The following is a 27,535-nucleotide window of genomic DNA, read 5'->3' as shown; positions in this document are numbered from 1 at the left end:
CACTCTTTTCCCAAGGCCTCACTCTCACCAGGGCGAGAGGGATTTGCACACCTTGGACTGTAAGCGTGTATTTGCATTCTATCTAGACCGCACTACAGTTCGTAGGAAATCTACCCAACTCTTTGTTTCTTTTGACAAAAAGAAGCTGGGAGTTGCAGCAACTGGCTAGCAGACTGTATTGAATTCTGCTTTGAGGAAGCAGGCCTTCCTCTCTAGGAGTGAGTGAAAGCACATTTTGTAAGGGCCATGCCAACGTCGGTAGCACACTATCATTCAGTACCAATTGCTGACATCTGCTAGGCTGCGACATGGAGCTCTCTTCACACATTCGCAGCCCACTACTGCTTAAATAAGGAAGGCCGTCAAGACTCTGCCTTTGGACAGTCTGTCTTTAAAAATGTTTTTCCAGTATAATCCCCAACTCCTTCCACAACCGCCTGCTGTGATTTCAGGCTGCCTCATCATTGCCAATAGCACCCCAATTATTGTGCTTGTCGCACGAGTTGTCTGCTATTGACCGGTTGTAATATGAGTCAGCCTGTAGCTTGCTAATCATCCATATGTGAGGACTACCATCTTGCTTGTCCTGGGAGAAAGCTGAGTTGCTTACCTGTAACAGGTGTTCTCCCAGGACAGCAGGCTGTAGTCCTCAAAAACTTACACGCCACCCCACTTTGTTTTGTTGTTTTATTTTTTGCTTGCACTTTTTTGCTACAAACGAGACTGAAGGGAGACCCTTGTGGACACAGGGATCATGGCATGCTGGGCATGCTCAGTGTGCCAGTCAGTTTCTAGAAACTTTGACAAAAGTGTTCTGTAATAGGGCTCCGCCTAATGATGTCACCCATATGTGAGGACTACATCTTACTGTCCTGGGAGAACACCTGTTACAGGTAAGCAACTCTGCTTTATCTTATATTATAGTTGGCTAGGTTAAAGCTCTAAACATAACTGTTATACTGGATCAGATTAAGAGTCCATCAAGCCCAGTATCTAATTTCTAGTTGTGACCAATCCAAGTCTCAAACGTGCAGATCCCAAATAGTAGATACATTCTATGCTGCTTATGTTCAAGGACAAATCTACCTGGTTTATAGTGGTTTATGGACTTTTTCTCTTGAAGTTTGTTCAAACTTTCTTTTTTTTAAACTCTGCTACACTAACTGCCTTTACCATATCCTCCAGCAGTGAATTCCATAGCGCAATTATGCATAGAGTAAAAAAATATGTTCTCATTTGTTTAAAATGTGCTGTTTAGGAACTTCAAAGAATGTCTCCATATCTTTGTATTGTTTGTAAGAGTAAACAACTGATTTGCATTTACCTGTTCCATTCCACTAATGATTTTATATTTATTTATTTAAATACTTTTGATATACCGATACTCAAGACTGGTGTCTTATCGTACCGGTTTACATTGAAACAAGGGGTAACCAATTAACTATGAGAATAAATAAATAAAGTTACAAAGAACAAGGGGTTTACAGGATGGGAGAGTAGAGAGCGAAAGCAAAACAATTAGTATAATAAGTTATACATAACTAAGATTTAAAATAACGGAGTTTAACAAATAAACGAATGTAGCAGGCTTAGACAATAGATTAGTCTTTAGGTCTATAAAGTTTTATAAAGATATCTATAAAGATAACATATAGATATCTTATAATATCTATAAAGATATTATATAGATATCATATCTATAAAGATATGATAAAGGTCTATAAATTTTATAGACCTTTATCATATCTTTCCTCAGCTATCTCTTTTCCTAACCTCTAGTCTTTCTTCATAAGGGAGCTGTTCCATCCCCTTCATCATTTTGGTTGCCTTTCTATGTACCTCTTTTAGTTCACTATATCTTTTGAGATATGGTGACCAGAATTGCACCCAGTACAAGTAGGTGCAGTTACACCATGAAGCAATATAGAGGGATTATGATGATCTCCATTTCATTCTCCAATACTTTCTTAATTCCTAACATTCCATTTGCTTTTTTGATCGCCACCACACACTAAGCTGAGGATTTCAACGTATTGTTTATGATGATGCCTAGATCCATTTCCTGGGTGGTGATTTCTAATATGGAACTTATCATCATGCAACTATAGTTTGGCTTATTTTTTCCTCTGTGCATCATAAGAAAATAAGAAATTGCCATACTTGGTCAGACCAAGGATCCAAGCCCAGCATCCTGCTTCCAACAGTTGCCAATCCAGGCTACAAATACCTGGCGGGTACCCAAACACAAACAGGTCGATACAGTAACGTGCGGTTGAAGATTTCCCGTCTGTAACGTGCTGGGAGCGCACAATACAGACGAGTAAGGCGATCCAGCGATACAGTCTCCAGTTTCACGCGTCCGTAGCGCTTCTTAAAATAGACACATAACCCTTTCCGCACGCAGCATGTATATGATGTGTAAATGAACAAATTAGCTGTATAATGAAGGAATTAGCTATTCCCCTCCGATACTGTAACGGGCGCTGATATTATCTCCTTAGTAACCCGCTGTTTTGCCGCGGCCTTAACGTGTTAGTTTACCGCCTCCCCCTAGTAGGTGTTAGGACTGTGAGTCTTGTAACAAATCCATCGACACCACTTAAGATACTCAAACACAATAAAAAACAATTAAAAAAAAAAAGCGATACAGAGATGATCGAGAAAATGTAATGCTGTGGGACACATAAAAACCTGTCAGAAAATTTTTTTTTTTTAAATACCTGTCACTTTCCGAATCGTGCGGTCATCCAGGCAGCGGCGGGATCCGGAGGGCCGCGTGGGTCCAGGCAGCCGGCGGGCGGCGGCGGGAGCCGCGTGTTCGATCGAGGCCGCGGGCGGGTGGGCGCGTGTTCGATCGAGGCCGCGGGCGGGTGGGCGCGTGTTCGATCGAGGCCGCGGGCGGGTGGGCGCCTGTTCATCCAGGCGGCGGGGGCGGGTGGGCGCGCGTTGGTTTCAGGCGGGCAGCGGCGGCGGGATCCGGGGGGCGGGTGGGCGCGTGTTCAATCGAGGCCGCGGGCGGGTGGGCGCCTGTTCATCCAGGCGGCGGGGGCAGGTGGGCGCTCGTTGGTTTCAGGCGGGCGGCGGCAGCGGCGGGATCCGGGGGGCGGGCGGGCGCGTGTTCAATCTAGGCCGCGGGCCGGGTCGCACAGGTGCGCATTCATCCAGGCGGAGGAGCCGGCGTCACGCCTTGAGCGCCGAATCGCACGGGTCGCACAGGCGCGCATTCATTCACTGCCGGTGGGGGCTGCCGGAGGCCGCTTTCGCCGCCGGCTCCCTCCGCCTGAATGAATGGGCGCCTGTGCGACCCGGCCCGCGGCCTAGATTGAACACGCGCCCACCCGCCCCCTGGATCCCGCCGCCGCTGCCGCCGCCCGCCTGAAACCAACGCGCGCCCACCCGCCCGTGGCCTCAATCGAACACACGCCCACCCGCCCGCAGCCTCGATCGAACACCGGCCGCCGGCCGCCTGGACCCACGCGGTCCTCCGGCTCCCGCCGCTGCCTGGATGACCGCACGATTCGGAAAGTGACAGGTATTTAAAAATTTTTTTTTTTTTTTTATAACACTCAGGTTTTTACATATTTTTGGTTTTTTGTTTTTTACACTTCCTGGTGCCTGTCATTTCAAATGTCATTTGAAATGACATTTGAAATGACAGGTACCAGCGCACCCAGGTTACTGTATAGGCGCTGTATTAAGTGCCTATACAGTAAAATGGGTTGCGCGGGCCTAACCCTTCCCTAACGCTTCACAGCCGCGGCATGCATTTGCATGCAATTAGAAGAGAGTATCAGGCGCTAGGTCAAGAGAACTGTGCGTGCGGGGAGGCAGGGTGCGCCTGGCAATGCCGCACTCTTTCTGCCGCGGTTTTAGAGTATCGATCTGTAAGTAGATCCCATGCTACTGATGCCAGTAATAGCAGAGGCCATTCCCTAAGTCAACTTGATTAATAGCAGTTAATGGACTTCTCCTTGAAGAATTTATCCAAACTTTTTTTAAACTCAGCTACACTAACTGCACTAACCACATCCTCTGGCAACAAATTCCAGAGCTTAATTGTGCGTTGAGTGAAAGAATTTTCTCTGATTAGTTTTAAATGTGCTACATGCTAACTTCATGGAGTGCCCCCTTGTCCTTCTGTTAGCCGAAAGAGTAAATAACCAATTCACATCTACCCGTTCTGGACCTCTCATGATTTTAAAGACCTCTATCATATCCCCTCTGTCATCTCTTCTCTAAGCTGAACAGCCCTAACCTCTTTATCATTTTCTCATAGGGGAGCTGTTCCATTCCCTTTATCATTTTGGTAACCCTTTTCTGTACCTTCTCCAGTGCAACTATATCTTTTTTGAGATGCGGTGACCAGATTTGTACACAGTACTCAAGGTGTGGTCTCACCATGGAGCAGTACAGAGGCATTATGACATTTTTCAGTTTTATTCACCATTCCCTTCCTAATAATTCCCAACATTGTTTGCTTTTTTTTGACTGCCACAGCACACTGAGCCGACGATTTCAATGTATTTACTATGATGTCTGGATCTTTTTCCTGGGTGGTATTTCCTAATATGGAACCTAACATTGTGTAACTATAGCATGGATTATTTTTCCCTATATGCAACACTTTTTTGCACTTGTCCCCATTAAATTTCATCTGCCATTTGGATGCTCAATCTTCCAGTCTCACAAGGTCTTCCTGACATTTTTCAAATTCTGCTTGCGATTTAACAACTTGGAGTAATTTTGTGTTTGTAAATTTTATCACCTCGCTATTCCTTTTTCCAGATAGTTAAATATACTAAAATGTTCTGTTCCCAATGTTGATCCTTAGGGCACTCCACTATTTACTTTCCTTAATTGAGGAAAAACTGACCACTTAGTCCTGCTGTCAGTTTACTATCTTTTAATCAGATTGCAATCCACAATAGAACATTGCCTTCTATCCCAAGATTTGAAAATTTTCTCAGGAGTTTCTCTCTTGAAGGACTTTGTCAAATATCTTCAGAAAATTCAGATACACTATATCCACCAGCTCATCATTACCACATGTTTAACCCCCTTAAAAAAAACAAACAAAAAAAACCAAAACAAAACCCAAACAGGTTGATGAAGTAAGCCTTCCCTTGAATAAATCCATATTGGTTCTGTCGCATTAAATAATGACTGTTATTTTGTTTTTTAGAATAGTCTTTACCATTTGTCCTGGCATTGATGTTGGTTTCACTGGTCTATAGGTTCCTGGATCACCCCTGGAGCCCATTTTAAAGATTAGAATTACACTGACCATCCTCCAGTTTTCAGGTCCAATAGACGATTTTAATGATAGTTTTGCAGATTGCTAGCAATAGGTCTGCAACTTCATTTTTGAGTTCTTTCAACACCCTGGGGTATATATTGTCTAGTCCAGGTGATTTGATACTCTTTAGTTTGTTAATTTGCCCTATTAAATCTTCCGGATTCACCGGGATTTGTTTGTTATTCTGAATCATCATCACTAAATACTTTTTCCAGCATGTTATTCCTCCAACATCCTCCTCAGTAAACACAAAAGCAAAGAAATCATTTAGTCTTTCTGCTGTGGCTTTGTCTTCCTTAAGTGCCTCTCTTACCTTTTGATCATATAATGGTCCAACTGACTCTTACAGGCTTCCTTCTTTGGATGTATTTGAAAAGGTTTTTGTATGAGTTCTGTGCCTTTACGGCAAACTTGCACCTATGGTTTTATCTCCATATTGAGTGATAATTGTGTAGTAAGGAGTTAGCATTAATTTGCTAAACCTATTGTACATCAAAAGAAAATTTTCTCATTAATGTTTGCTGCTTTGGTGTGGCATCTAATACATAGGTTTTTGTATCTTATATCCTTCAATAAAAATGCCACTATTTGCATGTGATTTATAGCTGTAAAGCTAAAAACAATTCTCTACTTTGGATAGTTCAGCAAGAGGAAAATTAGAACAAACTATTACAGGAAATATGAATCCTTAGAAAATGTGCTTTTTTAAATTTGTTTCAGGTGGAGAACTTCATTTTCTCCATATTGGAGGAACCTCTGATGATGTTGATGAAGCTGATATTCTGGTGGATGGATCGCTGTCTAAAGGAATAGAACATTTAACAGAAGGCAACAAGCCCTTATCTAATCCTTCCAGTCCTGGTATCACAGGTAAATGGTCATGCATGTTGTTTACTGATTGTATATTAAATTCAAGTCTGCATGCAGAATTTTCAATGTTTTTTATTCCTACTAACCATAACGTTTGAATGGTTTTCACTTTTTAAAAAATCTTTTCATTGCATGATGAATTATATAATAAATTTCATGTTATCTATTTAGCATGTACAATCTTATCAATAGATTGGAAAAACGTTTCTTGCAGAAAAATAGCATGAACTCAATACATGTATTACAAAAGGAGAAGCTGGAGATGTTAACTAGTGATTAATATTTTTCATGAACAAGCAGGTAAAATAGCATAGAAAGATTTACTTTGTAAAACTAAAGTGTCCTATGGGGTCTTAACATCTCATGTACATCATCTTTGGATTATTCTATTGCTCCAAAATGGGTTTTAGAGCTTGCAAGAAAACTATCTGCTAGTCAAAGTTATCTTTAATACAGTAATCTAAGGCTTTTTCAGGCAAAACAATTAAGTGCTGGACTGATTTTTCTAATTTTTTTTATAGAGCCACACGTTGAAGAGCTCGTGATTTAGTATAAGTGGTTAATGCACAAACACCTTAGAGTGAACTGACTGCTTAGTCTTCTTTTGCTATACAGTGTTACCACTTAACTGAAACTAGTTTGCTTTTCTTTTTGTCTAATGTATACATTTTATTGGTTTGTAGCCATCAGTTAATGCTATTGCAGAGTTGAGCAATAGGTTGGTGGGCAGCTGGGGTTGATTTAGGCAATGGGCACTATATGCTCATCTACCCAAATAGATAGAAATCTAGAAGGGAACAAGTCTCCACATGAGAAGACTGAATGGGCCAATTTTTCTTTCCTCTTGATTTGTTAAAACAGTCCATTAAATTAGGAAATTTCCCACTCCTCAGCTGCCTGAGATGGAGGGCATTTCTCCTTGATTACTTCATCCCTTGTTGTAAAAGGGGGAGTAGTCTTAGGCTTTGCCAGTGGCTCTTTTGTCTCCAGCAGTTGTGGACAAGTGTGATGGTCGGCTAATAGAAAAAGGAAGAATCTCCCAGAGCCAGGGTTTGGCCCCAGCCTGGTTGAGTCTGAAGCTCCAGGGACAAATATCCTTTGAGTTAATATCTCTTAGTGTAACTGCCTCCCCTCCCCATCTCTTGTTGACATTCCTAAGCAAGGACCCCTGTTCCTTCAGGCAGTGGATGTACCTAAGAAGACCCCCCTCTCCCTAGTAAGCAGAGGAGTCGAGAGCCCTAGGCTACCAAATTGAAGAAGCCTTGAGGTCTCTCCATCCTCCACTCACTTTGCCTCTTCTCTTTCCTTCTTGACCAGCTGGACTCCTTTGTTCCTTGTGGGTGCAGTAAATTAAAGAAAAAAAAGGAAGAAGTGGGGGGGGGGGGGGGGGGGGAGAGAGAGACACATGGGGCTTTGGCAGTAGTAGAGATGCAGGGAGGAACCTTTGGTGTAGGTGTGGACCTGGGCCCTATCGCAGGGGATGTTGTGTGCGATGTACTTGCCCGGGTCTCTTAATGTACTGGTGGACCGGCTGAGTCGCTCCTTCTAGCCACACGAATGGTCTCTTAGTCCGGAGGTAGCGGCGAATCTGTTTCATCGGTGGGGTACTCCAGATGTGGACCTCTTCGCCTCCCCACACGATCACAAGGTGAGCAGGTTCTGCTCCCTGTTATTGGGGGCGGACATCTGGCCTCCGATACCTTCTCCCTCCCTGGGGAAGAGGTCTGCTGTATGTGTACCCTCCTCTTCTGCTCCCCTTGAAGACCCTGCTGAAGCTTCAACAGGACAGAGGGACCATGATCATCGTGGTGCCTTCTTGGCCCAACAGGCCTGGTTCCCTCTCCTGCGGGACCTGTCGATCAGGTCCCCCCCATCCGACTGGTACTGCGCCAGATCTGATCACGCAGAACCAGGGCACCCTGTGCCATCCGAACCTCTGGGCATTGGCCCTAACGGCTTGGATTTTGAGTGCTTAGTCCTTCAGCCCTTGGCCCTTTCGGACATTGTTTCCCAGGTGCTGGTGGCTTTTAAGTAACCTTCCATCCAGAAGCCCTACGGTTTGAAGTGGAGAAGGTTCTCTATCTGGTGTGTGGGGCATGGCTTGGATCCATTCACATGCCCCCTTCCCCAGCTGCTAGACTACTTGTGGCACCTTTCCGAGTCTTGGCTTCAAACCAGCTAAGTCAGGGTCCTTCTCAGTGCTGTGACTGCATACCATGGAGGCATTGCTAGTACACCTGTATTGGTGCAGTCTTTAGTGGATCACTTTATGAGGGGCCTGCTCCAGCTGAAGCCCCCTCTTTGGCCTCCTGTTGCATCCTGAGACCTCAACATTTTTCTGGCTCGACTCATGCATCCTCCCTTTAAGCCACTGTGTTCCTGTGACACGAAGGTCCTCACCTGGAAAGTTATATTCCTGGTGTTGCTTACTTCTGCTCGTAGGATCAGTGAGCTTCACTTGGTTACGTACCAACCATACACGAAGTTTTTCACGATCGTGTGGTCTTGAATATGCACCCTAAGTTTCTGCCTAAGGTTGTGACTGATTTCCACCTTAATCAGTCCATCGTTTTACCCACCTTCTTTCCTAGGCCTCATTCCTACCCACGGAATGGACTCTTCATACTCTGGACTGTAAGAGGGCCTTGGCGCTCTATTTAGATTGCACAGCCAGTCACAGGCGGTCCACTCAGCTCTTTGTGTCCTTCAATTCAAACCGGCTGGGAGTGGCATTGGGTAAACAGACTTTAGCCAACTGGCTGGCATAGCAGTCTTCCGCTAGCCGGCAGAGTTAAAGCTCACTCTGTGCGGGTATGGCGACGGTGGCTCATATGCTAGCAGTCTCTGTCTAAATTTTCAGGGCTCAATGTATCGTTCTCTTCACACATTTGCAGTTCACTACTGCCTGGACAAGGATGGGTGTCAGGTTAATGCCTTTGGTCAATCCATCCTGCATGATCTGTTCCAGATCTGAACCCAACTCTTCCTGCCTAGTGCCCCTGGTGGGAGCCAAGCAGTCCCTTGCCGACCAACAGCACTGCAGTTGTTGTGCCCATTGGTACTTTGGTAACTGTTGGTCTCACCTGCTAACGGGGATGGCCTGGAGCTTGGCATTCACCCATATATGAGGACTACCATCCTGCTTGTCCTAGGAGAAAGCGCAGTTGCTTACCTGTAACAGGTGTTCTCCTAGGACAGCAGGATGTTAGTCCTCAGGAATCCCACCTGCCTCCCCATGGAGTTGGGTTCTCCTTCCAGTTTGTTTTATTTTTTCGCTCGTATGTTTTCCTATGTTACAAGACTGAAGGGGGACCTTCCGTGACAGCAGCATGCTGGGCATGCTCAGTGTTCTGGTCAAAGCTTCTAGAAACTTTGACAAAAGTTTTCTGTGCCAGGCTCCATCGGATAATGTCACCCACATGTGAGGACTAACATCTTGCTGTCGTAGGAGAACACCTGTTATAGGTAAGCACCTGCACTTTATTTAGCATTTCTAATATTCCACCATATCCAAAACATGATCGATGCATTGCAAATAGATGTCCTGGCCTAAGGACAAGCTTCTGTATGTGTTCCTGCCTTGGCCTCTGATAGGCAAAGTGATAAAGAGGGTGGAAAATCACTCCTCCACTGTGATCTTGATAGCTCAGGACTGGCCAGGAAGGCCTTGGTATGTTGATCTAATCAGGCTTCTAGTGGATGCCCCCTTATGGTTTCCCAGAGTTCATAGACTACTGTGGCAGGGCCCATTACCAGTGGAAGACCCAACTTCATTCTGTCTTATGGCCTGGCTTGTGAGAGGGCATAGATGTGAAGCAGATGATACTTGTAGGTGGTGGTGACCACCATGTAAAGGCCCAGAAGATAGCAACCTTGTTGACCTATATTAGCATCTGAAGACTCTTCGAGGCATATTCTCAGGAGAGAGTAATTTCTCCATTAAATGTAGAGATTTGTTGCATTTTAGACTTCCTGCAGGAAGGCTTAGACAAAGGCCTAACACTCAGTTCCCTAAAAGTGTAGATGGGCAGCCATCTCATGCTACAGGGGATGTATCAAAGGTGCCCAGGTGGTCATCCATTCAGATATGATGTTTATCCTCCAGGAGGCAAAGAAAATACAGCTTTTCTTTAGGCTAGATTTCTCTCAGTGGGACTTCAATCAGGTTTTGAAGGCCTTAGTGGGCCCAACTTTTGAGCCCCTAAAGGAAGTATCCATTAAAGACCTTTCATTAAAACTGCCTTTCTGGAGGAAATCTCTGCATTTGCGTTGCAGGTACTTTCTTGTAGCGAGCCCTATTTGGGTATATCCTCGCAAGTGATTACTTTAAACTGGTACCCTTGTTTGTACTGAAAGTAATGTTTTCCTCTTTCTTCATGAACCAAGCAGTAATTCTGCCATCGTTCGATAGAGGAATGTATGGTGGTAGAACATTAGCTTTCACTTACTTGCTGTGCACTGGGTTGTAATAAGTTATCTGAAGATTACTAATGTATTCAGGAAATTGGACAAATTATTCATGCTCTTCAGTGGACCCAGGAAAGGAGAAATGGCCTCCAAGGCCACTATAGCAAGATGGATTAAGGAGGCTATCCGTTCTGCATATATTCTCAATGGTAAGCAGGTACCAGCAGTGCTCCATGCTCACTTCACTTTTTTGCCAAGCATTACGGGATAGATGCACAGGCGAAGGAGGACGTGACGTTTGGGTTGGAGGTTCTCAGAGCAGGCCTGTCTTCCTTCTGCCCTAACATAGTACCTTCGGTAGAAGACGACCAAATGGTCCATCCAGTCTACATAGCAAGTTCCATTCTGTGCAGGCCACTCCCATGCCCTGTGTCAAAGGAGGCAACTGCTGCTCTATGCATGTTACCCCCATTCTGTTAGGATAGCAACTGCCACTCCATGCAGATCACCCCCAACACTTATGATAAGGGTAGTAATTGCTGCTTTGTGCAGGTTTCTCCATGCTTTATGTATGTGCAATAGAGAGAGGGAGCATATGTATGAGAGAGGGAGGAATAGAGGGAGCCCGTGTGAGGAGCAGTACTGAGAACAGGGTCAAACTCTGGGAGTGGTGATAGAGTGGAAGGGGTTGAGCCTAGAGATAGAGGTGAGAGATACTGGTAGGTGGAGGAGTTGGGGCCTGAGAGGGAAAAGTGGCCAGGGGAGTAGGGAGAGCGAGTGGAAGGGACACTCTTACAGTGAATTTCTAGGGAAATTCTGCTCAAAATATTTAAAATTCTGCATATTTAAGTAATTTTTTTCTGTATTAATTTAAAATGTAATTACCTAAAGTCTCATGTAAATTCTGTTATTTTGACCAATATAAAGTTTGCAGAATTTTAAATTTTTGTGTGCAGAATTCCCCCAGGAGTCGGAGGAGTTATTATTAAGGGTGACTTTGAAGAACCTGTCTGATAAGAATGAAGAGAATCAGCCCAGGGTTTTGCCTGATAGACCTATGCTTGCAAGTCTTGATATTAGTTTTTTGTGATCTACTGTGTCGAAAGCCGCAGATAGATCAATTAGGATTAATAAGTGGTTTAATTTATTGTCAGATCCTCTTATTATTTTATTCGATAAATTGAGCAGCAGGGTTTCAGTGCTGCGATTCTTTCTGAAACCGTGTTGTGAGGGATGAAGAATATTGTAGTTTTCTAAGTGATCATTGAGTTGTTCCAAAGCTGCTTTCTCTGTCATCTTGGCAAGTAAGAGAAGGTTTGAGATAGGCCGGTAATTATTCAGATCTTTTGGGTCCAAGTTCTTTTTTTTCAATATTGGGGTGATTGTTGCCATTTTTAGGATGGCTGCTAATTGTCCCTCTTAAAGAGATTTGTTGATTATGGCCGCTAAAGTTGGGGCTATAATATGTGCTATTTCCTTGAACGCGCGGGTTGGGATAGTATCCAGTTCATGCCGAGCTGGGTTAATTTTTCGTAGCATCTTTCCTGTTTCGGTATTTGAGATTGGTTCGAAGTTCAACCAAGGAGTTATAGTTGATGGGTTGGATGGAATTTCAGCAATTGAAGGGTTATTAAAGGAGTCAGTTATTTTGTTTATTTTGTTCTTAAAGAACATGGCAAGGTCTTGACTTAGGTTATTTGCATCGGCAATGGGGGAGTTTTTGCTGTTCTCATCTATAAGGTTTTTAACTATGTTGAAGAGGGAGTTGGATTTATTTGTTGAGTTTATCTTTAGACTATAGTAGTCGCGTTTGGCGTTCAGAATCATTTTCTTATAGTTGGCGAGTTGTGTGCGGTATCGTTGAAGGGTTGCTGGGCTTTTGGCTTTGCACCATTCTTTTTCCAACTTCCTGAGGCTGGATTTCATAGATCTGAGGTGTGAGTTAAACCATGGGTTGTTTTTCTCCCTGTTTTGTTTTATCAATTTCATTTTCTCAGGGTTTGTTGTTTGCAGTTTGCTTTGTAAGGTGAAACCAGGACTGAGTGGTGTTATGTATATTGGATAGGTCTAGATTCATTAGTTGTTTCCCCAGTTCATGTTGAAGTGTGTCAGGTTCGAAGGGGGGTCTGTATTTGAAAGATAGTCGTTCATTTGTTCTTGTTGATTTGTTGTTAAAAACTTGTGTACTGCATTGTATTAGGTAGTGATCTGACCAGGGGACAGGTTTGTGGGAGATTTTAGAGTCGAAGAAGTATTGATTGGTGAAAATCAGGTCCCGCATGTGGCCTGCTTTGTGAGTGGGGTTGTTTACAAGTTGGATCAGGTTTAGGCTAGAAAGCATGTCTATCATGGTTTGGCAGTTTTGGGATCTGGGGTTGGTGTCTGTGGGGAGGTTAAAGTCACCAAGTATTATAGAGGCGTTTTTCATGCTAATGTTTGTTACTAAGAATTCTAGAAGTGGGGAGATACATGTGTACTTCTGCGTGAACTGCAGAGAGGCATTCGGGGGGGGGGGGGGGGGGGAGTTAGAACTTAGCACATAATTTTTGCTATTTCCTAGCATGTAGCCAGATGGACTCAGGACCATTGGGTTATGCTCCTCTCCTAGCAGATGGAGATGGAGTCAGATTTCAAAGCTGACATCACCCTAGATCAGGGGTGGGCAATTCCAGTCCTCGAGGGTTTTCAGGATATCCCTAATGAATATGCATGAAAAAGATTTACATATGACTGAGGCAGAGTGCATGCAAATCTCTCTCGTGCATATTCATTAGGGATATCCTGAAAACCCGACCGGTTTGCGGCCCTCGAGGACTGGAATTGCCCATCCCTGCCCTAGATACACCCCTGCAGTGACTTCAGCCCTTCAATATTTCTCTGTCTCCAGCAGATGGTGAACGTACCTCTCCCTATGGGGACTACTGTATTTATTTATTTACAAGTTTCTATATACTGTCATTCTGTGGGTTCCATCATAATGGTTTACAGCATTTGTGTAAGAATACTTTTTGGAAGGAGAAATTCTACACTTGGAAAAAAAAATGAACCCCGTTCTCCTGCTGTGATACCTAAAGGTTTCTCCCCCAGTTGAGAATTCCTGAGGCGATTTCTGAGATCCCTCAGAGTTGTGCCTTGGTTGGGTAGCTGGTTCCTAGTATGGAGTTTACTGCTTAAGCAGCTGAAAGGAAGCCAAGCACCCGCTTATGTCAGCACTGTGAAGAAGCCCAGGGAAAACTGGCTTCCCCGGACTTTGCTAAGCCAGTCTCCTCCCATTCAGAGGATGGGTTAGCCACAGCCTTAACTAGAAGTACCCCGGATCTGAGTATGCTCGTGACTGAGTCATCCATGGGAGAGGGAAATTCAGTGGTGCATACCCCAATTCCTCCTAAGCTAGGCATGAGCCCAGCTTCCTTCTCTTGGATGGAATTTTTCCAGGGCCTTCAAGCCTTCATACAGGCACAGTCTGCTACCTCACTTGCCCCTGTCTGGATGGAATCTCAGCCAGTAAGCCCACCCTCTATCAGCAGACCTTGAGGTATTCCCTGCCTCACCAAGGGTATCCCTGGCAGGGACCCGGACGGCACAGATGGAGGAGGATACAGATTCCTTGAAAGATGGGGAAATTCCTCCTGGCTTAGAACCGTATCAGACCATGTTACAGTTTTTCCATAGAGACAAATTGCTGGCCCTGGTTTCTCAGACTATGAAAGATGCTGGGAGTTCCTGGTATGGACTTTGACGGAACCAATGAAGAATCCCATTATCTGTTCCAGGCACTGCCCTTTGGCCTAGCTACTGCCCCCAGAACATTTTCCAAGATTATGGTGGTCAAGGCAGTAGCATTGAGAAAAGAGGGAATCCTGGTGCAACCGTACTTGGATGACTGTTTGATCCAGGCCAAGTCCATGGATGAGAGTCTCCGGGTGACCAACAAGGTGACCTCTTTGTTTAGTAACTCGGCTGGATCATAAACCTGGACAAAAGCAGTCTCAAACCCTCTTAGTCCTTGGAATATCTGGGCGTCCAGTTCGACACCAAGCAGGGCAAGGTCTTCCTTCCGACCACGTGGATAAGGAAGTTGATGTCCTAAGTGCGTCAGTTAATGAGCACAATACGCCCGACAGTAGTGGAGCTATCTCCAAGCTCTCGGGTTGATGGCAGCAACCCTGGAAGTAGTGCCATGGGCGAGAGCACACATGTGACCACTTGAATGCTCACTACTGTCATGTTAGAACCCACAGTCACAAGACTATTCGATTCGCCTCCACTTACTGATGGGAGTATGCTCTCGGCTCCAGTGGCGCCTGCAGGAAGCTCATCTGAGCAGAGGTGTATCCCTGTCCATCCTGAACTAGCTGGTCCTCACAACAGATGCGAGCCTCCAGGGCTGGGGTGGTCACTGTCAGGAACTAATGGCCCAGGGTCGTTGGACTGAGGAAGCGGCCCTCTGGAACATCAACTGCCTGGAAACCTGAGCAGTCAGATTGGCGTGTCTACAATTCAGCCACAGATTCCAGGGTCAAGCGTTCTGCGTAATGACAGACAATGCAACAATGGTAGCCTATATCAACTGCCAGGTGGAACCAAGAGCCAGCAAGTAGCACAGGAGATAGATCTCTGTATGGAATGGGCAGAAATACATCTACATGATCTCAGCCTCCCACATTGCAGGAAAGGTCAGTCAGAGCAGACTTTCTAAGTAGGCAGAGTCTGGATCCAGGAGAGTGGGCGCTGGCCAAAGCCTTTCAGCTGATAGTAGATTGCTAGGGTCTCCTGTCCAACAACCTGCTGGCTGCATCCCACAATGTGAAGGTTCCCCGATTCTTCAGTCGCAGAAGAGATCAGTGGTCCCTGGGGATCGACACTCTCGTACAAACCTGGATGGAAGAAGAGTTGCTATAAGCCTTCCCTCCATGGCCCTTGCTGGGCAGGGTCATTCACAGAATTGAGCACTACAGGAGATTAGTCCTTCTAGTAGCTCCAGATTGGCCAAGGTGTCCGTGGTTTGCAGACATGCGGAAACTACTAGTGGAGACCCCCCTGTGCCTCCCACCGCACAGGGGCCTGCTTTAGCAGGGACCGGTCTTTCTCGAGGATCTGACTTTATTCTGTCTTACTATCTGGCCCTTGAGAGGGCTCGCTTGATGAAGTGAGGATATTCTGTGGCAGTAATTGCCACATTACTCCACGCTTGAAGTTCTCTACATCCTGAGCATATGTGCGGGTCTGGAGAGTATTTGAGGCCTGGTGCAAGGAACATGGTGTCCCCCCTCGGATGGTCAAAATCACACTAATTCTGAAATCTTTGCATGACTGCTTGAATAAAGGTTTGACCCTTAACTCCTTGAAGTTCCAGGTAGTGTGTCTCTCCTGTTTCAGGGGCGAGGTGAACAGAACCCGCTTGTCAGCTCATCTGGACGTGGCCTGCTTTCTGAAATGGGTGAAGCACCTCCAGCCACACCTATTGTGTCTGATTCCCTTATGGAATTTTAATCTAGTATTAGAATTTTTGACAGGGCCCTCCTTTTGGTCACTGCACAGGCTTTCCTTGCATTTATTAACCTTGAAAACTGCTTCTGGTGGCTATATGCTCGGCATGTCGCATCTCTGAACTGCAGGCATTGTCGTGTCAGGAACCATTCTTCCGGATGACTCCAGAGCATTACAGCTTCATACTATTCCATCCTTCTTGCCCAAGGTAGTCTTGGAGTTATATTTGAATCAGTCCATTTTGTTGCCATCCCTAGATAAGCACAAGGATGTGGAAGGATACCGCCTACTCTGTCATTTGAATGTCAATAGACATTTGGGGCGGTATCTGGAAGCTTCAGAACTAGTGTGAAAGGAAGCAGGGCGAACCAGCTTCACAGGCTACCATAGCTCGCTGGATTAAGGAGGTTGTCACAGAGCCTATGTGGAGGCAGGAAAGCCATTACCTTCTCAGGTTAAAACTGATTTCACCAGGGCTCAGGCGGTCTCATGGGTGGAAGCTAGACTACGGTCTCCTGTCAATATCTGCCGAGCAGCGACATGGTCCTCCTTCACACCTTCTCTAGGTTCTATCGCCTGGCTGTACAGGCCCGAGAGGATGCAGTCTTTGCAAGGGTGGTGTTAAGCGGACTGCGGGCAGCCTCCTGCCCCAATCGGGAGTAGCTTTGGTACATCCCATTGGTCCTGAGTCCATCTGGCTATATGCTAGGAAATGGAGAAACTACTTACCTGATAATTTTGTTTTCCTTAGTGTAGACAGATGGATTCAGCATCCCATTCATGGTTGCCCAGGAATGGTGCCAAGGATTCGCCTGTGGAGTGGATATCAATTCTAAGAGGTTACGGGTAAGCCGTCACCCAGTCCCTAGATCAGGGCATCTATATTCTTACTGGAGTTCAGTGTTTATCTGTTTTTAATCATATTTTTAATCAGTTTTTTTCATTAGTATGTCCACAATGGCATTTGAAGAGAATACTGAAGGGCTGAGGTCACTGCAGGGGTGTATCTAGGGTGACGTCAGCTTTGAAATCTGACTCCATCTCCTTCTGCTGGCAAGGGAGCATAACCGTTCCTGGGTGACTGTGGACGGGATGCTGAGTCCATCTGTCTACACTAAGGAAAACAAAATTATCAGGTAAGTAGTTTCTCTTTAAAAATTATGCGCTTAAATTAACCTGCATAAGTTACACCCTTCAAAGGGGAGGTATAACTTTATGTGAGTTAATCTGTGCCTGTACCTGATCAATTGCTCAAACATTTTCAAAATGCACTTATGCATGTAAGTTGGCATTGAAAATGCTGGCTAAAATCTGCATGCACAAGTTCCATGTAGACTTTATCCCTATCTACACAGTCATAAAATTACCGTCTGTCAAGTAATTTGAAAAATACAGGAACATTTGTATTTCTGGCTGTAATTTGTTGCTGACCATTTTTTAATAGTATAAAATATTTGTATCCACTTTGTGTATTAATTAAATAAAAAGTCCATCTTGTGCTTTTTTCCCTTTAACATGTTTAGGAGTTGATCTCTTGGTGGACCAGCCCTTCTCCCTTGAAACATTGACATCCTTGGTGGAACTCACCCGTTTTGAGACCTTAATCCCCCGCTTTTCAGCCACAGTTCCTCCATGTTGGGTTGAAGTGCAGCAGGAGCAGCAGCAGAGGCGGCACCCTCAGCACTTACATCAGCAGCACCATGGGGATGCAGCTCAGCACACGCGCACTTGGAAACTGCAGACGGATAAGTAAGTGGTAACTGGTGCTGCTGAACCCTACATAGCTACAGCTTAGCTATGTGTTTAGTCTGTATGTAATATGAAAGTTAAGGTCATTGCAGAGGTGTCTAAACCACCTATTACTGGTGGCTGCTCGGAAAGTTTTCCTCCGTGATGCATTAGCTATCTTCATCCTGTTCCCCCTTCCAATTCAGTCTCCCGCTCCACTTCTAGTTCCCCTTCTGATGCTCTCAATTTTCTGTATTGTGTATTTGATCTATAGTATGGAAAACCACCTTGAGGTGCTCTGACCAAGGTTGGCACTTCTTCAAAGGATGTAAGTCTTGTATAGCAAATTTAAATATATAAATACAGTAAATAAGCTCTTCCACTATCCAAATGATTTCTGATACTATATTTCAACCTGTTGATGCATTTATCTACCTCCCAAATGTATCTCCCTCTTTCTCTGGGCAGGAATAAAGCTGAGCAGATTATCTTCCGCCTGAAGCTGCCCTCTGCTGCTGTTCGATTTCAGCAGAAGGGACACACAGTCTGGCATTAGAGAGTGATGTTGCTGTATACTTCTGCCAACTGGGAGTATTAAATACTGAGGATAAAAATGCATTTGGAAGGGTTGGGGGGAGTTCATGGAAGGCACTTCACTCCCTCTCCTTCCTCCTTCATTTGCTGCTGCTTCATTACTCACATTGCTTCTGCTCCACTACTCTTCTTGCAAATGCAGTGTGGGAACATGGGCATTGCAAGGTTCAGACTTGAAGAGCTGTGCAAAGCCGTATAAGTAGGGTGGAGAGTTGGACAGTGATGAGACTCCAGTGGCTGGAGGAATTTTGGCCTCAGAAAATGGTTGATGACTGCATTTGAGTAACGTTAGTCTAAGGCAAATGGTAATCAGAGAGGTAAGATCATTAAATCATTAGGAACCAGAAAGTTCTGGTTGTGGTGGTTGATTGAATTGTAAGTAAACCAATGTCTTAATGCATATCTGGTTTTTGAGAGACAGTTCAGAAAGTTGACAATTATATTTTATTCTGCTTATCAGCTCATGTACTCAGATGCGCTCAAGAAACTTTGCATAGCTTTAGCATTAAGAACATGTGAATCTATATACATGTTCCTTGAATCTTTTCTGGAGGAAAGCAACAGTAGAACTAGGTGGTCACGATATGAAACTTCAGGGGGGATAACTTCGAGCCAATGTCAGGAAATACTACTTCATGGAGACATGGAATGCCCTTCTGGAAGAAGTGGTGAAGACAAAAGCAGTACATGAATTAAAAAAGGCATAGGGATAAACACTGTGGATCCCTAAAGGCTAGCGCTGGAAGTTAAGAAAAGGCTGCATGGGGGATAACCAGCATGGAGAGGCAGCTGCAACCTCTAACAAGGCATGGGGATTACTACCCTTAACCAATTAACACACAGGATTTTTACACAACTGCAGCATCACTCTCTACTTCGACAGTGTGGGGGGGAGAGAGGAATTGGATTCAGATGACAACCAACGCTGGGCCCTAACTTTTGTGGTCTAGGGTACTGATACGCAGACATTATGGAAAAAGCAAAGGATTGTTTCTACGGCCAAGTCCAAAATCAAAGCACATTTAAGCAGCATTGTCTGAGTTATGAAGAAGGCTGTTCATCTTGTAAAAATGTTGCTAGCAGTAATTTTGTTATGGGCTTGACAGTTGCTTGGTTTTGATTTTTAATATTACTACCTTTAATAAAGCTTGGGTGGTAACTTGCACGGAGCAGCAGTTACTACCATAAGAAGCTTGCTGGGCAGACTGGATGAACCATTTGGTTTTTTTCTGTTGTCGTTACTGTGTTATGTGTTTTGATAAAATTCTTAATGTTTTGCTTTTGTATGAGTTGAAAATTCCATCAGAAGAGTTATTCAGTCTGAATACTCTGATTGGATTTTTTTAAGCTATTGTGTATATATTCCTGAAGATGGCTAAAAAAAAAGGTAGTGAATGTAATTTTCAAATCTAGTTTTTAAACTTAAAAAGGCGTTTAGTGGGTGCAAGAAGCTGAGAAAAGTTGTGTGGTTGCTAACTTACCATTAGTAGCCCTTAATTTAAAATTAGTCATTTATAGGCAATGATTACTATTTTTTTATATTTTACATTCGGGGTGGCCTTTTTAGTACTATTTTAGTACTTTTCAGATGTATGTTTATGAAAATAGCTGATTAGAGCTGTAAAGTATAACTTACAAAGACATTTCATTTACTAGATATAGTTATATAGGTCTCAGACTGCTGTCAGTCAGCAACATGGACCTGCCTGCTTTGAAGCATTGTGTAGCTATTTCCTTTTTCTTCCAATGCTTAACTTTTCCATTTTGGAGTAAACAGGAAGCAGATGTACAACTGGGCAAACCAACTGGTTTATGATTCTGGTTCTTAGCAGATGGCTACATGTCTCTAGATGGCAAGGAGACATTTTAAGTCTATACTTTGTAACTCTAATTTCCAGTGTTCAAGGTACAACACAGCTGCAGTTAGATGAGAGTGGAAAAAAGCAGACTTAAAAATAGTCTGATCCCCAATTAAGTGCTCTTTTTAAATAAAAACTTGCAAGGTAGGAAAGCAGGATGGATGTGATGTTTATAGGAATAAGCTCGCAGTCATTAGATTTGAGTTTGTCTTTCTGGCACTGCATTTATTTGTGGCTTTCAGCAAGTTACTTGATTTTCTGTTGGCTCGGGCAGCCACTTAGATTGTACTTCTGGGAGAATTCTGCACAACTGTGCAGCATAGAATTTGTACAGAATTTCCTTTCTGTGCAGAATTTCCACACTTGGTATAGAATTAGGAGTGAGGCCCTACGGCTACAAGCTGAGCACATCCTGCTTGTGACAGAAAATTAGGCATGGCGGAGACGCAGGCAGTGCCTATCCTGCCTGTGGCTGAAGAGACAGAGGAAGAGGCCCAGAATGACAGCACAAGAGCCTGTGAGTGTGAGAGAGAGAGAGGGTGTGTGTGTGTGAGAGAGAGGGAGCCTATGTGAGGAAGTGTGTGTATGTGAGTAGGAGTTTGGGAGCCTATGTGCTTGAGAGAGGGACTATGTGTGTGTGAGGGTGCCTGTTTGTGTGTTGGAGAGGGAGCCTGCATGAGGATATGTGTGCATGAGAAAGGGGAGGGAGCCTGTGTAAGGATGTGTATGTGCATGAAAGAAAGAGAAGGGAGCCTGTGTTAAGGGGGGAGGTGTGCACATGAGAGAGAAAGGGAGGCTATGTGAGGGGTGTGTGTGCGCATGAGAGGGTGTGTGTGTGTGTATGTGTGTGAAAGGACAGAGGGAACCTGTTTGAGGGTCTGTGTGTGTGTGTTCGTATGCGGGCATGCACGAGAGATGAGCTCTATGAGAGAGAGGTCAGATTCTTGGAGTGTGGTGGGGTGGAGAGAGAATGTAAAGGGTTGAGCCTGAAAGGAGGGGAGAGATAGTAGAAGATGAAGGAGTTAGGGCCTGAAAGGGTGGAGGAAAAGGGGTTTGGCCAGGGGAGTAGGAAGAGAGAGTGGCAGTGTAAATGTTATCTATGGCTCATAGTTGGTTGGAATGTCAACTGGCTTTGTATCTATTCAAGAATGTTCTATAATTTTAGACGGAATGTCAACTGGCCTAGTCTCTTTCAAAATGTTCTATAATCAATTTCAGAGAACCACAACACAGCAAAGTTTTACTTTAGTCATTCAGCTGTCAGCTAAAACAAAATCATTACATAAGAGTTGTCATACTGGCTCAGACAAAAGGTCCATAAAACCAAGTATCCTGTTTCCAGTAGTGTCCAATCCAGGTCACAAGTACTTGGCAGAATATCAATAGGACAATAGATTCCTTGCTGCATATCCAGGGATAAGCAGTAGATTTCCCCAAGTCCTCCTTAATAATGGTTTATGGAATTTTCTTCCAGGAACCTTTTTTAAACCCAGCTACACTAACAGCTTTCTCCACATCCTCCAGCAGTAAAGTCCAGTATTTAATTATGCATGGAGTAAAAAAATATTTTCTCCTATTTGTCTTAAATATATCATGTAATAACTTAATTGAATGTCCCCCAGGCTTTGTACTTTTTGAAAGAAAAAACAACTGATTCACTTTTACCCATTTCTCTCCACTCAGTAACTTATAGACCTCTATCACATCTCCCTTCGGCTGTGTCTTCTCCAAACCAAAGAGCTGTAACCTCTTCGATCTTTTCTCATAGAGTAATTGTTTCATTCCCTTTTTTTCTCTATTTATTACTTTTATACATTATTTTTCAAGTAAATACCGGTACACTTGAAAAAGGAAACACATGCGATGAAATCACATTAATAAGAAAATTAAACACTCATTAGGTATTACAAAATTATTTCATATGTCTATCAAGCCCACTTTATGTCCCAAGATTTACACAATCCAAAAAGTTTACATTACGATAGAAATAAATTTTTTCTAAGAACATTCATGCAATTTTACATTAAACAAGAAAAAAAAACCCCATGAGGAAATAAGCAAGCTGTGGATTCCTTATACTTTTTAGAGGTCCCAGCCTGATCTGAGCTTTTAGCCAGAGCTGGTGAGGAGCTAAACTGAGGACCTATTTTATTAACCAGGAAAGCAGACAGCTGTGATGGTTGATAAAACAAATATGATATCCCTTGATGTTTAATTAGACATTTGCACAGAAATTTTAAGGCAAATAATGAACCTAATTCGAGAACTCTAGGCTTCAACAATAAAAATTGTTGTCTCCTCTTTTGTGTCTGTCGAGATATATCTGGAAGTATTTGAATTTTTTTGATTCAGGAAAAACTCAGATCTGTGACAGAAATATTTCTTAAAAATCCATTCTTTATCAGATTCTAATAAGAAAGTTACTATTAACATAGCCGGTGTTATGTTTTCTTCTGTTCGCTCCAGTACTGCTAAAATATCCAAATTAGGGGTTCCTTTGGAGTTAAGACTTGTATATTATCCTCATCTGTTTCTCTCCTCCTTAATGGGGGCATATAATATTCTTTTGCCATAATGGGTAAAGCACCTTCAAGAATGTTCAAGATCTCCATTAAGTATCTTCTCCAAATACATTTCGGTGAAATATATGCCAATTTATACACCTCAAATTTCTCCCTCTCAACTGATTTCTCATATTTTCCAACTTCATCTGCAATCGTTGGGTATTTGCATTACTTTCTAAATTCACTTTAACAGAATCTACCTTCTCCTTTGATTTCAAAACTTCATTTTCCACATCATTCATCCGTTGTTCAAGCTTTTTAACATTGTCTGTAATAGTATGCAATTGTAGTATCTTATTCTTGTTGACTGTATTTATTGCTTCCCAAAGCATTTCTAAAGAATAAAGTTGAGGCCTTACAGGTCAGCTGCCTGAAACACAGAGTTCTCAGCCGTTACCACTCCGACTTCTGGTTCAGCAGCTCCAATTGTCCTTCTCCCGCCAGCCCCAAAGGTCTCACTTTGGGCCGAGTCTTCCTGCCCCAACCACTCGGGCTCCAGCAGAGAGACATCGGGGGATAACAATTCAGGTTTCCTCTGGTCTCCTTGTGTTGGGAGCATCCTTATCTCGGTGGGGTTAGCGGGCGGCTGGATGGCATCACCAGGGCATTAGAAGCAGATGCAGAATTCTTATCCAAGAGCGGGTCTGGACAGACATTCCAATCTCCCCTTAGGCATAAGTGATCAGCACCAAATGCTGCAAGAGTATCTGTCAATGCTCGATAAATCATAAACTGATCACTGTTAGGCCCATAAATGTTCAAAAGAGTGAAGGTATTATTGATGAGCACACAATCCAGAATCACATAACGCCCCTCCACATCTTTATGCTGACAATGTACCATAAGAGGCAAGTTTTATCCACTAAAATGCAAATGCCCCCCTACTATGAGACTTATAGGAAGAATAATAAACCACCCCCACACAGTCTGTTTTAGTTTTTTATGCTGCGCATGTCATATGGGTTTCCTGAATCATAAGAATTTGAGCCACCTGCTGATGTGCAAACTGCAGAATGTTTTCTCTTAATGGGAGATGAAATTCCCCGAACATTCAACAAGATGCCATGTTCAGACTGATAGTAATAATCAAAGCAGATGCAAAACCAAGGTATAAAAGGGAGAGAAATGGGAAAGATAGAGAAGGATGTCTCAGTGAATGATGACCTAGACTTAATTGGCATCTCAGACATGGTGGAAGGAGGATAACCAATGGGACAGTGCTATACCAGGGAACAAATTATATCGCAATGACAGAGGAGCACCTGGGAGGCGGTGTGGCGCTTTATGTCTAGGATGGCATAGAGTCCAACAGGATAAACATCCTGCATGAGACTACATGCACAATCGAATCTTTATGGGTAGAAATCCCTTGTGTGTTAGGGAAGACTATAGTGACAGGAGTATACTACCGTCCACCTGGTCAAGATAGTGAGACGGACAGTGAAATGCTAAGAGAAATTAGGGAAGCTAACCAAATTAGTAGTGCAGTAATAATGGGAGATTTCAATTACCCCAATATTGACTGTGTAAATGTATCATCGGAACATGCTAGAGAGATAAAGTTCCTGAATGGAATAAATGACAGCTTTATGGAGCAATTGGTTCAGGAACCGACAAGAGGGAGAAATTTTAGATCTAATTCTAAGTGGAGCACAGGATTTGGTGAGAGAGGTAACGGTGGCAATAGTGATCATAATATGATCAAATTTGAATTAATGACTGGAAGGGGGACAGTAAGCAAATCCACGGCTCTTGTGCTAAATTTTCAAAAGGGAAACTTTGATACAATGAGAAAAAAAGAAAAAAACAAAGGAGCACCTACAAAGGTAAAAAGTGTGCAAGAGGCGTGGTCATTGTTAAAAAAAAACAAAACAAAAAAAACCCAAAACATCCTAGAAGCACAGTCCAGATGCATTAAGAATGGTGGAAAGAAGGCAAAACAGTCACCAGCATGGTTAAAAGGGGAGGTGAAAAACTATTTTAGCCAAAAGATCTTCATTCAAAAATTGGAAGAAGGATCCAACAGAAGAAAATAGGATAATGCATAAACATTGGCAAGTTAAATGGTAAGACATTGAAAAGACAGGCTAAGAGAATTTGAAAAGAAGTTGGCCGTAGAGGCAAAAGCTCACAGTAAAAACTTTTAAAAATATATCCTAAGCAGAAAGCCTGTGAGGGAGTCAGTTGGACCGTTAGATGATCGAGGGGTTAAAGGGGCAATTAGTGAAGATAAGGTTATCGCAGAAAGATTAAATGATTTTTTTGCTTCAGTGTTTACTGAAGAGGATGTTGGGGAGATACCCGTATCAGAGAAGGTTTTCATGGGTAATGATTCAGATGGACTGAACGAAATCATGGTGAATCTAGAAGATGAGGTAGGCTTGATTGACAAACTGAGGAGTAGTAAATCACCGGGACCGGATGGTATACACCCCAGGATTCTGAAGGAACTCAAAAATGAAATTTCAGACCTATTAGTAAAAATTTGTAACCTATCATTAAAATCATCCATTGTACCTGAAGACTGGAGGGTGGCTAATATAACCCCAATATTTAAAAAAGGCTCCAGGAGCAATCTGGGAAACTACAGACCAGTTAGCCTGACTTCAGTGCCAGGAAAAATAGTGGAAAGTGTTCGAAATATCAAAATCACAGAACATATAGAAAGACATGGTTTAGTGGAACAGAGTCAGCATGGCTTTACCCAAGGCAAGTATTGCCTCACAAATCTGCTTCACTTTTTTGAAGGAGTTAATAATCATGTAGATAAAGGTGAACTGGTAGATGTAGTATATTTGGATTTTCAGAAGGCGTTTGACAAAGTTCTTCATGAGAGGTTTCTAGGAAAAGTAAAAAGTCATGGGATAGGTGGTGATGTCCTTTCGTGGATTACAAACTGGCTAAAAGACAGGAAACAGAGTAGGATTAAATGGACAATTTTCTCAGTGGAAGCGCTTCAGGGATCTGTATTGGGACCCGTACTTTTCAGTATATTTATAAATGATCTGGAAAGAAATATGACAAGTGAAGTAATCAAATTTGCAGACAAAATTGTTCAGAATAGTTAAATCACAAGCAGATTGTGATAAATTGCAGGAAGACCTTCTGAGACTAGAAAATTGGGCATCGAAATGGCAGATGAAATTTAATGTGGATAAGTGCAAGGTGATGCATATAGGGAAAAATAACCCATACTATAGTTACACAGTGTTAGGTTCCATATTAGGAGCTTCCACACAAGAAAGAGATCTAGGCGTCATAGTGGATAACACATTGAAATCATCGGTTCAGTGTGCTACGGCAGTCAAAAAAGCAAACAATGTTGGGAATTATAAGAAAGGGAATGGTGAATAAAATGGAAAATGTCATAATGCCTCTGTATCGCTTTATGGTGAGACTGCACCTTGAATACTACGTACAATTCTGGTCGCCGCATCTCAAGAAAGATATAGTTGCGATGGAGAAGGTACAGAGAAGGACGACCAAAATGATAAAGGAAATGGAGCCCCTATGAGGAAAGACTAAAGGGGTTAGGACTTTTCAGCTTGGAGAAGAGATGGCTGAGGGGGGGATATGATAGAGGTGTTTAAAATCATGAGAGGTCTAGAACGGGTTAATGTGAATCAGTTATTTACTCTTTCCGATAATAGAAAGACTAGGGGGCACTCCATGAAGTTAGCATGTGACACATTTAAAACTAATCGGAGAAATTCACTCAGCACACAAACTCTGGAATTTGTTGCCAGAGGATGTGGTTAGTACAGTTAGTGTAGTTGTGTTTAAAAAAGGACTGGATAGGTTCTTGGAGAAGTCCATTACCTGCTATTAATTAAGTTGACTTAGAAAATAGACACTGCTATTACTAGCAACAGTAGCATGGAATAGACTGTTTTGGGGTACTTGCCAGGTTCTTATGGCCTGGATTGGCCTCTGTTGGAAACAGGATGCTGGGCTTGATGGACCTTTGGTCTGACCCAGTATGTCATGTTCTTATGTTCTTAGGAAACACCAGCCCTTGAAAGAGCAGTCTAGGGTATCCATGACCCGGGCCCAAGCATGTGGATCCTGCCGTGGAAAGATAAACCAGAAGCACTAGTTAAAGAAGAGATAAAGCTAAAATCCTGCACCTCACTTTCAGTTCCCAATAGAGACCCCCAGCAGCAACTCCTCTCCACCCCAAACCTACCCAACAGAAACATTTATCAGGAAACTCTTGGGGAACCCCCCCCCCTCCCCACCCAAACCAGAACCTAGGGAGAAATATCACCCACCAACAAAGCCAGCTTACACTTTGGTGAGAAAAATATTTATACCGAAGGAAACCAGCTAGAACCCCACTCATAACCATTTGCCCAGCCAAACAAATCCCCTCCCCTTCCCCTGCCAATTCACAGTACCGCAGCAGGAGAACAAACCACCCGATATCTAAGCGAACCATACCCCAAGGCAACAAAGAAACCCTCCAAACACTACCACCCCTTCCCAGCACATCAATCGTCCCAGAAAACATTCCAGAAAAAAGAAAGCCGAAGAAAACTAAAATAAAGGAGGGAACAAAACACAATGAAAGAAATATAGGCCAGAGAGCACACCATGACCCCCAGTGTACAATAACCATGCAAAGGAGCATTCCACAATGTCCAAGGGACAACATCAGGTCCCAGGAGTGAAAAGCAAAAATCCATAGATGCACAAGAATAACTTCCAGGATCGTGTGAAAGATATCA

General features: G+C 43.4%; 1 protein-coding gene across 5 annotated transcripts in view; it reads left to right on the top strand.

The window, feature by feature from the left end:
• Positions 1-27,535, top strand: part of BIRC6 (baculoviral IAP repeat containing 6) — a 1,045,545-nt gene that overhangs the window by 227,756 nt on the left and 790,254 nt on the right. For all 5 annotated transcript variants that reach the window (XM_029593898.1, XM_029593899.1, XM_029593901.1 and 2 more), the window contains exons 11-12: positions 6,017-6,166; positions 17,587-17,812. In XM_029593898.1, the coding sequence (XP_029449758.1) occupies positions 6,017-6,166; positions 17,587-17,812 (376 nt within the window). The remainder of the gene's footprint in view (positions 1-6,016; positions 6,167-17,586; positions 17,813-27,535) is intronic.

Source organism: Rhinatrema bivittatum, chromosome 3 (genome assembly GCF_901001135.1).
Source record: "Rhinatrema bivittatum chromosome 3, aRhiBiv1.1, whole genome shotgun sequence".
NCBI classification, from domain to species: Eukaryota; Metazoa; Chordata; class Amphibia; order Gymnophiona; family Rhinatrematidae; genus Rhinatrema; species Rhinatrema bivittatum.
This window is presented reverse-complemented; position numbering and strand designations above follow the sequence as displayed.